This window comes from Acanthisitta chloris, unplaced genomic scaffold (genome assembly GCF_000695815.1).
Source record: "Acanthisitta chloris isolate BGI_N310 unplaced genomic scaffold, ASM69581v1 scaffold23527, whole genome shotgun sequence".
Lineage (NCBI taxonomy): Eukaryota > Metazoa > Chordata > Aves > Passeriformes > Acanthisittidae > Acanthisitta > Acanthisitta chloris.
This window is the reverse complement of record NW_008682352.1, coordinates 40,532-54,674: the sequence shown is the minus strand read 5'-3', so window position 1 is coordinate 54,674 and position 14,143 is coordinate 40,532. Positions and strand designations below refer to the sequence as shown.

The 14,143-nt window shown below is 41.9% G+C and overlaps 1 protein-coding gene across 1 annotated transcript in view; it reads left to right on the top strand.

Moving 5' to 3' along the window:
- The window catches only part of E2F7 (E2F transcription factor 7), a 13,833-nt gene extending 13,301 nt beyond the window's left edge, over window positions 1-532 (top strand). The window contains exon 11 of the mRNA XM_009078507.1: window positions 356-532. Coding sequence (XP_009076755.1) covers window positions 356-532 — 177 coding nt within the window. The remainder of the gene's footprint in view (window positions 1-355) is intronic.
- The last annotated feature ends 13,611 nt before the right edge of the window (window positions 533-14,143 follow it).

Below are 14,143 nucleotides of genomic sequence, written 5' to 3'. Positions count from 1 at the left end.
GAGCCATTTAAGCTATAAGACAAGACTGGCATAAGATTGAATGAGTATGAACCAGTCATGAAAACATTTACATTGAAATGAGATAGAGGCTCTCGTCTTCCAGATCATGAAAACATTTACATTGAAATGAGAGGCTCTCATCTTCCAGCAGTGATGTATTGGCATACAGCTCCAGAATGAAAAGCAGGGGCAAAGCCCATAGCTTTTCATGTAGAGGTTCTGAAAGGATGTATGACATGGTTCCCTTTAGTAGCTGGGTACAGGGATTAATCTCTACCAGCTGTCCTGTTTGCATGCTTGCACATAGGCTTCGAGAAAACCCTGCTGAATGACTTTGGTTTTGTTTGACAAACAGCCTTCGTCAGCTCCCCTCACTCCCAAGAGCATTCATCCTGCACATCATGAGGCATTTTTCAAAACTCCTGGAAGTCTTGGAGACCCTGTGGCATGGAAGAAAAATGAAGGCAACCAGGCCAGAAACGTCAGCTCTGTGCAGAGGAGACTGGAAATCTCGAGTACCATCCCTGACTAAGTCCACTCTTTGCTAAGGGTGGGCAGATTGTCCGAGGACCCTGGATCAATTACAAGAGAACAAGTTCTCATGTGACAAGAGGAGGACGTGAAAATGTCACCCCTTTTGGCATGCTTCCCTGCTATCCATTCACTCACTGGTTCTGTTAACCATCTTCTTCACATATCATCCTTGGTACTGAATTCTTTTACCAAATTGGTCCTTCAGTACTGGCTTGAATTCAGATACTATGTGCTTCACGCAACCTTGTGGGCATCAAATTGTATTTGTGATTTTAATTTGGAAAACTCTTTATTGTTGTGAGGAGATGAAAACAGATTTTCTTGAAGTCCCCAGGGGTTCTTTATTCATGGTTTTAAGTGAGATGTCTAGCACTTACCTGGGGTAAGCATTTATTATTTCTGCATGTACTCTGCTTACCCTGAATAAATCTGTGGTGAAAATTATGAACTTTTGCAACTGTGAAAGCAACAGCTTCCTTGGTTCCAGTCTGTCAAATCCTGCCTCTGCAGTGCAGCCTCTTGCTATTTATTTTGTATGTTGAAGTGTCATTAGTGCAAAAAAAGGATTTTTGCAGCTTCAGAATAACAGATTTTCTCAGAGTAGGATTACTTGAATGTCAGTTAGTTGTTGTACAATTTGTCCAGCACGTGTGGTCAGAAAAACCTAGTAACACAGTATGATTGAATGTATACATGTGAAAAATATTAAGACCAAAATAACTGTGAATGTGAACATTTTTATAATTGTGTTAATGATCTGTATTAGTCCTTGGATTGTTTTGGGTGTTGTACTCGGAGCAAAATATGCAAGTTAGATGTAAAGAATACAAAACCTGATTCCTTAAATAGGTTTGACAAAGTAATTTGAAAGTGACAAGCCACTGAGAGGACTGTGCTAAGATTTTGTGTCCCATTTAAATATCTAGTCTAGACTTTATGACCAAGGAACACTGATAAGTCATTAACCACATGATTAGATTCAGTCTAACCTGAGTCTCCCTAAGTGCCTACTTAGCTGTTTACTGACGTCTGCTTTAAGGGTATGTACTTAAGTGCCTAACTCATCACTTACAGGAATTTTGTATCTAGTTAATAGTGCATTTGAGCATTCTTGGAAGACAAGGGAAATCTTATCTATCTAAACCATAAAAATAAGCTGAGAAGAGCAGGACCCATGAATTTTAGAAGTAATATGAAAATATTAATAAAAAATTATCTGTATACATAGGAGAAGATAATGAGGAAGAAAAGTCTTAACAGTTAACATTGAGTCCTCAAATGATGGATGGTGCTATTAATAACATATGACATAATTTTAAGAGTTAAATGCTCTTATGCTTGGGTATGCTTTCACTCATGTAGCAACCTGCAATTCAATTTGTGCAGTTTCCTGTCAAAAAGACAGAAAGTATTGCTGTAGACATCACATTCGTCCAGATTTTCACAGGGGTAGATACACTGTTGGATTTACTGCTTTGTTGGTCAGAAGACTCTAGGACTTCGTTTGGGGTTTGGGGATTTGACGAGGGGTTTTTATTTTTATAATGAAATGTATTATGAAAATGGAATTTAAGAAAGAATTTTAGTGAAGCTGAGAGTTTGAGTAATGTGGCCTTCTCTTAGAATAGACCAATAACAGCTTTTAAAGGAGGGCTTGGTTACCCCTCACTGAAAGAAAGTCTGTAACAATTATAGGAAATTTCAGGGGTGGTAAAGAGGTATCTTCAGACTGCTAATATTTTTGCATTTTTTAAAGACACTACAGTTGTGAAAGTTTACAGTTTCTCATTCTGAATTATTTCTTATACACCCACTTAGATTAATATTGCTTTGAAGAGCAGTGTGTAATTAGCACAGTGCTGCCCCCTCACTTTTGCTGGTGTGCCTGTGTTGCTGCTGGGGCTGGGAACAGACTGCTAGGGCTCTGGAATGACAGGGTGGGAGTCAGTTCTCCAAACCTTGTCTTTGCTCTTTCTGTCTAGTAAGGTGCAGCCTTTTAGTGAAATGGCAGCTGGGAGCAGAGAGGAGGATTAGAGCTAATATTGGCTCTTTGCTCCTGTTGAAGCATCGTCACCAAAATTGCCTTTCTTTGTCAGTAACGTTACTGTGTGCCGTAACTAACCTAACTATACTTGAAAATGCAGGGACTGAAAATGGATTTTCAGCTCCCAATTTCTGCTTCTGGTTTTGAGTTTCCTTAAATACAGCAGGTCTGGAAATGAGGTTGGCCTCCCTCTTCAATAGGCTGTGATTGGCAAAGCAGATTTCGGCCTGGGAGAAGGGTGTTGATATGCTGTCTTGTTTTTGTCAATGCAAAATTCTCACTAGAATAGAGTGGGATCTGGTACTGAAGCAATTGGACAGCAAAGGGATAAAGGCTACTTTTAGTACCTGAGCTGCTGAACTAAACCAGTGAGGAGGAGGAGTTGATTGTCAAGAGGGAATGAGTTTACCTTTTCTATTTTTTTACCTTCACCGAAAGCTAAGAAGTTAAATGAACTAGGAACACCTCATCATCAAAATAGCTTTAGAAAAGCAGAATTTGTATTTGCACTGAGGCAAAGTGCTTACCCAGGATGTTCTGCAGGGTTTGTGAAACCTTTCTGTCCCAAGACAGTTGTTGAGGAGGACAAGCATGTAACTTATACTTGAATCTATCTGCCACGTTTACATTTCTGATTGTCTTTTGTAAATTGGTGCTATTTCTGTATTTAAAAAGCTGTATTTTTAATGTAAAGCTGCTTCCAGTTTGTTTCTTTGCACTGCTAGCTTAATATAGATATTAATTTTATTGCTGTTTATAACTGTTCTTCAGTGATTAGATGCCCTGCTTTTCCTGCTCTCTAGCTGTTTTTTGAGCTGTGCGCATATAGCTTTACTCCAATCACACTGTTGGGTTGAATATTTTTTTATACTAGCTTGTAGAAAAATATAACACTTTTACAGAATAAAAGGTGGAATTAAAACCAAGGCTGTGATTTTTGCATACAGAGCACCCTTGAAAAGAAACATCCATTCACCACACATTCAGGCAAGCAGTCCCTGTTGGATGTGAGCAGTGAATGAGTAGCAGAGGACAACAGCTTGCCCCAGTGGCTCTAGTGTCTGGCTATTTTATGCAGCATGGGCCCAATTCCCACTCCAGCTGTTGCAGACACAAGGACCAGTGCAATGTAAACTGGCTCTTAAAGACCTGGAGTAGGCCCTGGGCAACACCTAGTGGCCCTGACCCAAAGCCATGCGAGGTGATCCCCAGCCCCACACCATAGGGGCCTGTCCCACCCCTGCCCCAGACACACCATGGCTCTGCAGCTGTTCCTCTCCACAGGATGGCAGCAATGCCTGCCCAACCACCAGCCACAGGCACCCAAAAAGGTGGCCTTTGCTTGTGCAGCCTTATGAACCACCAGATGCTTGTAAAGGGCAAGTGGAGAACACAACCATAGACCTGCTTCCCTTTCTTTTCTCCTTCCCTAATCACACATGCACATATAAGACACAGCTTGCCCCAAACCTGGGTTTGCTCCCATTAAAATCAATAGCCAGTTCGTTAATGATTTCAGCAAGCTCAGTATTGTCCCCTTACCCCTCCTGTGATTAAAGAGATTTGGGTTAATGTCCTGTGTCCCCAACCAGTGCAAAATGCAACTGGCTGAGATCCCCAAAACTCATTTCTAAAAGGAATACAGCAGCTTACTCAGTATTGTTTGGGCACATATTTTTTACTTCTTACTCCAGCAATAATAACTTTCAACTAACAGAGGTGAAATGAGAAGTTTAATAAGATTAAACATAGTATGAGCAGCACTAACAAGTCCTAACCCTGCTCCTCTCACAGGACCATGGCCACGCCTCCTTATGGAGGAGCAGGGGTGTAGCTTCCAGCAGTTCTTATCCTCACTGGTGTACTTAAAACCCTCTCTTTTGAAGAAAAAGTAATTAGAGGGGAATGTCAAATTCCTGATTTAGTTCTGTCCATAAAAGGAACGTCAAAAACAGTACCATTGTGGATGAATGTCTTAATGCTTTGAAGCTTGGGCTGGGCAGCTCAGAGCCGGCTAGGAGACAAGCATACCCCCCTAACTGAAAGGTTTTGAACACTGCCTGCAAACCCAGTCAAAGGCAGAAGCAAAAGGGAAGGCTCCAATGGGAGGCAAAGCACAGCTTGCTCCCACCATGTCCACAGAAGCAGGTCTTTACCAGCTGTTTTGGTCAACAAGGAGTGTTTCTTGAGAGGTCCTTGGGTCCCAGCAATGCTTTCTCTCCTTCCAGCCCAGAGAGTTTCTGAGCAAGGCTCTGTGGCCTGCATAATTTAAAGTGTAATAGCTTGTGGTGTAAAGGGGTGAAAATAAGGCTTCAAACACAACTGAGGCAAATTTAAGCCATGCTGACTCTGATCCTCTGGGAAGATCCATGTGGGCAGTAAGCACTAATGTTCAGATTCTTTCCAAATTCATTTATTATGCCAGAAATGTGAAGAGAATTTAGGATAGTTTTTCAAGTGCTTTCTCCAAGGTCTCCTGGAGTGATAAAATGAATCCTAATGGTGTCAGTCAACACCAGCTTAAGGTCTGAGAGCTCAAAGCCTTCCCCCATTCCCCTTGGAGGCCATGGCAACTTTGCTGGTGGGTGGCAAAAGGCTGCCTTGCTTGTTTGCAAAATGCCATGACCTCTGAGTCTTACATCACAGGAACAGACAAGAAGTTCTGTCTCAGCTACAGTTCCTTCATTTTACTGCATTTTCCAAATAATAATCTCACCCTGAATATGAGATGCCAGAGTATGCCTTTCCCCCTTCTCTGGCTGCATATTTCTAACCCTGGATGTGAGAACAATGTAATTTCATAGATGATACGCCAAATCTGGGTGTGAGTGGAGCATGAAACTTGTTTTTTCCAACAGTTGTTTTCTAGTTTCAAAACTCAGTGGTGAACCTGCAGTTTACAGCCTTTCCCCCAAAGAGTGGTGATAACAAAGTCACCGTAGTGAAATCAAACAAATCTGCAACACGTAAAATACTGCAACTTGGAAAGTGTTTGTAACAACAGCTGAAATAGGTCAATTATGATCAGGTTTAATCTTTTGCTAAGAAAAGGGAAACTTTAAAGCCTAGAAAATAGAAAGTTCACAACATTAAATTGTCTGGAAGGATACATCTCACTTACTTGAGCAGCCAATTCTTGAATGCTAAGAAAAATGCTTTTCCTCTTTACAGTCTGCATCTCACTGATAGCCAACCAACATGTGACTTAATCACCCTACACCCCTTCAAAATCTTGATTAACTGGTAACAATTAGTCCTGCACCCAAAATGCACCAGGAATCTAATGAGCGTAAGGTAGAAGATATTAGGGAGGAGGTGACTGGAGCTCTGCTCCAAGGCTTGCCTGGAGTAATGACAAAACCAACCACTGACATCTCACCTACATCAGTGTTGCCATCATTATTGCACTGAAACTAGGATGTTTGGAAGATATTGGTGAAAAATATCTCTACAGACACACTGGGCCTAAGTGGCGAACACTCAAAAAATTGTGTTCTTCTCTGCTTTTATACTATCACAGTGCCAGTGGCTCCAGTGGACTCACTCTTGATTTACATTGGCTTGAAAGGGAAGAGGATCAGTTCTCTGCTTCTGGGCTTAATTCTACCCATCATCTACTGTACAACACTGAGCAAAGCAGTCTTTGACTTCTCTAAACCCAGAGCAATGTCAATCAACCCAGACTATAACCTGATCTCACAAGAGCTGAGGATCCAGCTTGTGGAGGTGGTGTGCAGGGTAAAAGGGAAATGAAAATAGGGCAGGGGGCAACCCCACTGAACTAGTGTTAAGAAACTGTCAAACAAGGACATTTACTTATTTGAAAATAATTTTGGGCTTTTCTGCTTGGGACTTCCCATTATTTGGATATGTCAGTATATGTCAGAGCCTTGAGATAGATAGCATGAAAAGCTGCCCTTGTGTTCCTGCAGTACAAGCCTGATGGTCTTGGACTGACCTTCTCTTGCTGTCTGACCATTGATTTTTAATGTAAATTCCTCTTTATAAGTGTGAGACTGAAATTGCATAAATTGAAGCCTATTATGTATATAAAACATTTACAGAAACACTTCCAAATGCATTAGATAAAAGAGGATGAGAAAGTGAAAGCTCTTTCAGTCTTCCCAACATATACAACTCAAGAGGAAAAAACATTTCAGATGCAGTAAGGGAATATATTTTGTTATAATCAGATAATTATGCAATGCCCTGCCAGAGTAGCTAGGCCTGAGCTCCAGCAGCCTCTGCAGGGGATAAAAGGATTCCCTCAGGCCCCAGCCTCCCTCCTGCCCTATTAAGAGTCTCTCCAGACATTTCTTCAAGTCAACACAAACTGCGAAGTCCTGCACAACCCTAGTGAATTGTTATCTCTGGGAGAAACCAGAGGATAGGAATAAGTACCAGCCCACAGCACTTTCCTAGCAAAGTCCTCACCATTTGTTATGCCAGCTAAACATGCCAGTAAAACCTCCCTTTGGCTCTCTCAAGACACAAAGAGTTTAATTAAGGTGAGCTAAATGTATCTCAAAGATTCATAAACATTTTGAATCTGTTGGAGCTCAGGAAATCTTGGTCTGGATTATGATTTTGCATAGAAAAATGTTATTTTTGTAATTCTATGCAAAATCAGGTCATACATATTTCCTCTGTTTCACTTTTGAGGAGGGATTCTGCCTGGCCAATATTAAAAGAAAAACAAGAGATGAAATGACAAGTAGCAGAATTCTCTCCCTAAGATATCTCCCCATGCAGGGCTGTGAGGCAGCAACAAGGTCTGAGGCATGTCACAGACCTAGATCCTTCCAGGTCTTGAAGCACCACTGGGAACACTTGTACATGTCTCAGGGCCTCACAGCTCCCACGGTCACCCAAGGTGGTGGGAGATCTTGGATCTGTGTCTCCAGAAACAGCCTATCATTTTAAAAGGTGGAGGCATCTGGGAACAGAACAGCTCAATTCATGCATGAATTGAGCTCAGTTCATTCAATTCACGTGGCATGGTGCAGTCTATTCTCTGCCTTTGGTTCTGCAAACTCTGACTGCCTGTGCTCAGCACCACTGACTTTTCTCTGCATCATCTTTTACCTCTAAACTCCTCTTCAGTTAGAGCAGAAGAAATAGAATATCAATCTTTCCCTCTAGAAAAGGACCCTCTATGTCCATTCCTCCTTCTAGGACCTTCTCTAGAGGTCCACATCCCATTTCTTCTGCTGTTGCTCCTGCTACCTGCAGCTCAGGGTGCCTGCTCCTCTGACATGCATGGATGGTCCCTTCTTGCTCAGAGCTGCTGGGGACTCTCTTCAGCTCAAAGCACTCACCTGCATCCTTGGTGCCAGTCCAGCACAGGGATTGGAGGCTCTGGACCATTGCAGGGTGAGGCTGCAGTAGTGCATTAAAGTATGGCTGACCCTTCTGGTAGACACTGTCCTAACCAGCACAGCCACCAATTTGCAGTCGGATCCTAGTCTCAGGCAACAGCCTAAAGCAGCTCCTTTTATCCCACAAGATTCAGACTCATCCAGGCCCCCACTTGGCCAAGCTCAGGCCTCCAGAGGGCATTTGTAGCAGTGTATTTTTGAAGTAAGCAAAAACTGCTGAGGGAAGGCCATAAACATGGATGATGGTTGCCTCTTGCTCCAGTGTGATTTTGCACCCAGATAGTGCTATTCCCTGCAATCCCTCCTCCATGCCACATTAAATGTTTATGGACTGGGTGAAATGGAAAGGACTTTATTATTTCCAGTCCAGCTATAAATGGCTGGGAACCAGATAGCCCATGAATGTGTTCCTGGTTTGTGAAACTGCTTTCAGAAGACCTTTCTCAGAACCGGATCAGTGAAAGGAGACACAGGGAAGATTTTCTTATTATGAGCAGACTTAGGCGAATCCTAAAAACTTGTGTCAGGGTGCAACAATGGCTAGCTGCTCCCCAGGGAAGGAGAGCTGAGAACCAAGTGTGGTAGCAAGGCTGGTGGAGGCAGTGGCCTCAGCAGCAGGGAGCCAGGATGGCAAGCTGCACATGAGGGGCTGGTTTGGGCCCAGAGACAGAGACCAAGGCCAGACACAGTCCAGCAATCACCCAGCTCAGTGACCAGGCTGCTCTGAGGCCGAGCCAGGAAGCTGAGCCAGCAGGTCTGGGTCCAGGCCAAGATCTTGGACAGAGGCGTGAGCCCAGCATAGCTGCTATCCAGTTGCTACTTAGACCAGGAGGGACCAGCCATAAAACCTCAGCTGAAAAGCACCTCCAAGGGAGGGGGGAGCTGTCTCTTCACAAAGACTTTATCAGCAAAGGAGCTACCTCGGACTTGACCAGCTAAATTCCTCAGCTTAGCCAATGAGATGCCCAGAGCAGGGATGTTCTCCAAGACAATGACTTTAACATGCCATTCAAGTTCAGATGAGTTATGAAAAGGCTAAAATCAACTAAATGCTAGAATGTCTCTGCAGACCCATGTCCACACAGATACAAAAGCTTAATCATATTTTCCAAAGGAAATTGGCTTCTGTTGTGTGAGAGTAGATTCCAAGATAGGGAGGAAGGTTGAGATGACTCTGTTTAATCCAGTATGTGCTAATGAGACAAAAGTGATTAATTACACCTCTGTAATGAGAAAGAGATTGTGTACAGACTTGAATCAGCTTTAGCATGTCACCTTCTAAACTGACACCATGTTCACATATACCTACTGGCATTTCTGTACTTTAATTACTAGTGTTTCTGTGTTAAACCAAAGGGTAAAGGCTGTGATTAAGAGGGAGAGAGTGTTCTTGTCTTGGGCCCCTCCTTGGCCAAAGAAAGCCTGGCTGAGACTAATGATAACCAGATGTTAGTAAAAAGAACTTTCCCCTTCAGCAGCACTTCCAACTGAAGATATTTGGATCAAAATCTAACAGCATGAAGAGGTGGATTAAATATCTTTCCAACCAGAGGTTCTGTGGTCACTATCTATATCATACCCATGCAGGACCAGCTGATCACAGCCATTTGTGGAATGACAACAGCAGCCACTGCTCACTAAATGGTAACCCACCCCTGGGATACAAGGGGAATTTTGCCCAAGTACATCTGGCTAAAGCTCTCTTCTAGAAAATAGGTTCAGAGTATATCTAGCATTTTCTAGAACTGATGGATTTTTGTTCTTAGCAGCTTATCAGAAAGCTGCATTATAAGAAGTTTCCATATCACCTCCAACAGCCCAATACTGAAGGGTTTAATTGCCACACCAGAGGTGCAAATACCTGCCTAACCACAGCTGATGATATCCAAGTTTTTTCTAATGGGAATTCATTTTTTGTTGCACTTCCTATCCTTTCAAGCTGTTTCCTGTCTGTTCACCAGCAATACAGCTTGTTTACAGCAGCCCAAAATTGTATGTGAGAGGGGAAAAAAAAGATGCTGAAAACACACTGGAGGACAAGATGCTAAATTGAAACCAATGCTATGGAGGAGGAGAATGAAAAAAGAAATTCAGAAATCTTTGTGGTAACAACAGCCAGTCAGCCAACTACAGCTGAACCAGAATAGAGCTAGGTCATTTCCACTGCAACCTAGGAAAATGTGAAGCAACCGTGAGATGTTCAGAGGCTCGGAAACAGTTCTGCAAAGAGTGAACAATGTCAGCAAATGCAAGCAGTCAATTGCTGAGTGTTGCACTGGGATGCTTTTTCATGACAGTCTCCTGAAACTGTTCACTTGGTCTTCTATGGGATTGCAATAGCTGGCACAGCTCCGTTCATCCAGCACAGTACAACCACTGGAGATAGTGCTGCCTCTGCCTATTTATGTTAAGCGAGGGTGAAACCCTTTGTGTCAAACAGTCTACATTTCCAAAAGATAGTCCCTCATATGAACATCTAGTCTTCTCCCATGCATTCCTGTTATATCACTGCATTATGGCATATCATCATTCTCCACATTGCAAACCAGATGCATATCCTAATTAAGTTCTGTAAAATGGGAAAGATGTCACAACTTGAGACCAATCTTTAAATGTGCTGCTGGGAAGCTACTGCAACTATTCAGGCATAGCCCTCTGAGGCACAACCACCCTCACCTGTCCTTCTTGTTTCAGAGGGTAATTTGCTCTAGGACTGCCCACCCTGTACTGCCTTTTTGGGGAGTGGAGAACTTTGTCTCCCACGTCATGTTCACATCCTTTGAGATGGGATTAAAAAAGCATGTAACTATATTGCTTCTATAGGTACAGTCCTTGTTTTTTTGTCCCAAGTTGGCATTTAGAAATTAGCAATTCTCATAAACAGGAAATACGGAGAAGCTCCTGGAAGGGGAAAGAGGGAATTACTCTCATTGCAGCAGTTCTTGAAAAAATCAATAGATAAATCATCTAGTCCTTAGGGTAACGGAGGACTGTTTCACACAGTACTGTCTCCAGAAGAACACTTGCATGCCACCTAGTTACGTTTGAAGGAATCAGATGAACCTGTCGGTCAGTTCTCAGGAACTTTTATGTAATATCTTAATTGAGTCCTTTTTGCAGTATGGTTGAGCTTCCATAAATAAAGATAATAATCCTTCTGTTTTTCTTTTTTTCCTGTATTATTGAGTCATTGATACTACTGAAATTGCAGAATAAAACCTTTGCTTGTTTAGATGAATTAGTTCTGTCAGCAGAAAGCCATAGATCAGTTTGAATCCATAAATCACATTTGTGATTTCTGTTTGAGGAGTAAAAACTTTTTGTTCTTCCTCTCAAGATAGTAAAAGCTATACCTTAAGTAAAATATCCATATAAATATCTATATATAAAACACTGAAGGTAATTTTTTAAATCTCCATTTAATGAATTCAGCATTCAGCCTTACCACAATCATCTCTTGGTTTTATGAGTCTGTAAATCAAAAGTGCAATTTTGGTTTGTTGTTTGGTAATAACTTTTTTTTTTCAAGAATATTCTGTTCCATAGTGACCTAGTCCCAGCAGATTTTTAGGAAGGATTAAGTCATCCCTATGAGACATCCATCACACCATAACATGGACAAAAGTTCCAACTTGAGACCTGGATTAAATATCCCTTGAAAGACATCAGAATTCATATTGTGATATAATACAAGAAGAGAATTTGATGCACAAACAGCAAAACTACAAAAAGAGCTTGCTTTGATCTCTGTTTCCTAAGGCTTTCAATTTTGTGAGGCTATCACACCACCCTGAGAGTGTTCAAGCATCTGAGAGTAAATAAGTCACTTCATGCCATTTTTAGAATATGAAGATAATGGACATCAAGGTAAGGAAGAATCTTACTTGGGCTGTTTGTCAGTTATACTGACTAAATGGGTTGGGTTTTGTCTTAGAGATTGGTGAGGAGTGAGCTAATCCTTGGCAGTACTGTGCTGAAGTTAATGATGTTGCATCAGGAACTAATTCAGAGCAGCCTGGTTAAGGAAGTGAACTAAATAGAAGTTAATTTTGTACTTCTGCTGGAAAGGTAGGGCAAAGGAGGAGAAAAGGACTGATTTCTCTAAGTATAGGACAAATGGGTTTATCTGGAGATGCTGAGAAAAGTAATGGTAGCATTAGCATGCTAGTTAGGCTAAGGTGTTTCATTGCAAGAGGTTTTTTAATGCCAGCAGTAAGGTCATATCATGCAATATTGTTATCTCACTGCATTTATCGCCATTAAATTCTGTCCTATCAACATTTTGTCCCTGGATCCAAGTGTGATTAGGGGTATCTACATGTTCATAGCTTCTGAGTTTAAACCACTGAAATGCACATCTGGAACAGGAACTGCACACATTGAAAACATTTTGGTTAATATGAAACTAAGCAACATTTCTGCTTAGCAACAAATTGCAGTAAGCACATCACTGCCATCCCAAACCACTATCTGCTGCAGCCAGGAAAATCACATTAATACCCATACCAAGTATGCTATATTTGAAGACCTGAGAAAAGTGCTAAGTGGGTTTTCTAGCTAACACAGATAGATGATAAAACTACTATTTGGCTATGTAGGACTTGAATTTTTTTCAGAAAGGGAAGAATGAGGAGGTAGAAGTGGCATGGTCTCCAGGAGCTCCTAACAGCCCAGTTAGCAGTGTTCCCAATAATCCTTTCAACACATTCTGTCACAGTTCTTTGTGCTCTTGCAGCTGGTTCCCTTTCCAAGCATCTTCTTCAGAGAGAACATTTAAAAAGCTTATTTTGGCCTTAAGAAACATTCAATATCCAGAAACTCCTAGGCTCAGGTGAATCTCAATAATTGGGCTCTCAGAGGACAGGCAAGTGGGAGCATTCTTCACTACCGAAGTACTGATGTTCTCAAGTTCTACCAAACTTTGTCCACATGAACAACTTGCTGATTTCTGAGCAAATACCAACTGTGAGGATGAGAAAGAAGCTTTCTTAGCTCCACTTTAACCATCTACAAGTCCTCAGCAGCAGCAAAACTACAGACACTCAGTTTTCCACCACAAAAGGTCTCACCAGGTAACCTCAAATTGATGGTGGCTTTAGACAACCAAATCTGTAATGCTGCACTCCAAACCCAAATATGCTCATATCCCAAATATACTTTAACCAAAATGATGTGTTTGGGTTCTTTTTACTTGTGTATGTGGCATACAGCCCCGTGTCAGAGGGGTATAGAAGAAGAACCCCACACAAGTCAGCGCGTTGGTCTGGGGTTCTGGCAAACACTAGCACTGTTCCCCACTGGAACAAATGCAGAAGCTGCTCCTAGAAATTCAGCACTGCTGACATTAGCTCAGCTATAAGGATTAAACAGGTCTCTGGTTCCAGCCAACCTGCCAGTGCCTGCCCTCATTTCCTCACTTTGTAGCTAGGTACATATATTTCTTCAGGCTCTGTGCAGTACATAACCTGTGCACTGGGCACTTATTCTGCTGGATGGCAATTTCAAACAACTGTTAAGCTGCATAAATTCTGCTTCTTTATGTAAAGCTAATAGCTACTAACCTGACAGCCTTTGGTCTCAGATGAGACTTTGGCTGTGCCAAGGATCAAATGATAGTACTGCCTCCAGAGACAGTCTCTGTCATGTAAGACTCCCTACTCTTTTCCCAAGCATTACAAAGTGATCATATGGCACTCATATTCCAAAAAGCAGTGAGTAATCTCAGCTTTCCTTTACAAGCAAGAAAGTACATCTATGCATGATAAAAACAGTGGAGTTTCCCCCAGTTTCTAAACAGTTTAAATAACACAGATGACAGTGTTTTGGCATATCTTTCACTTTTCCTTACATTTGTTGCCCTTCTACCCAGGTAGAAGCTTTCCCAAGTAGCCACAAATTCTCTGAGACTGGAAATATCTCGACAGTAGGGAGGCCCAGACAATCATTTTCTTCTGCTCATGGTTTCCATCTTGGAGAGAAGGATGCCATTCCTCACATTTTCTGCAATTTCTTTAAATTTTCTGCAAAATGTTTTCAAAAGGCTTTCAGCTTTTGAGAATTTTCAGAGCCTTTTCCTTGATAGCCTTGACAATCAGCCTTTTCCACAAAGCTATCAGCCTTCACATGACAGAACAGAGAGTTTCAGTGTGGGTAACATCATGCTTCAAAACTGCAGTGCCTGGAGCAT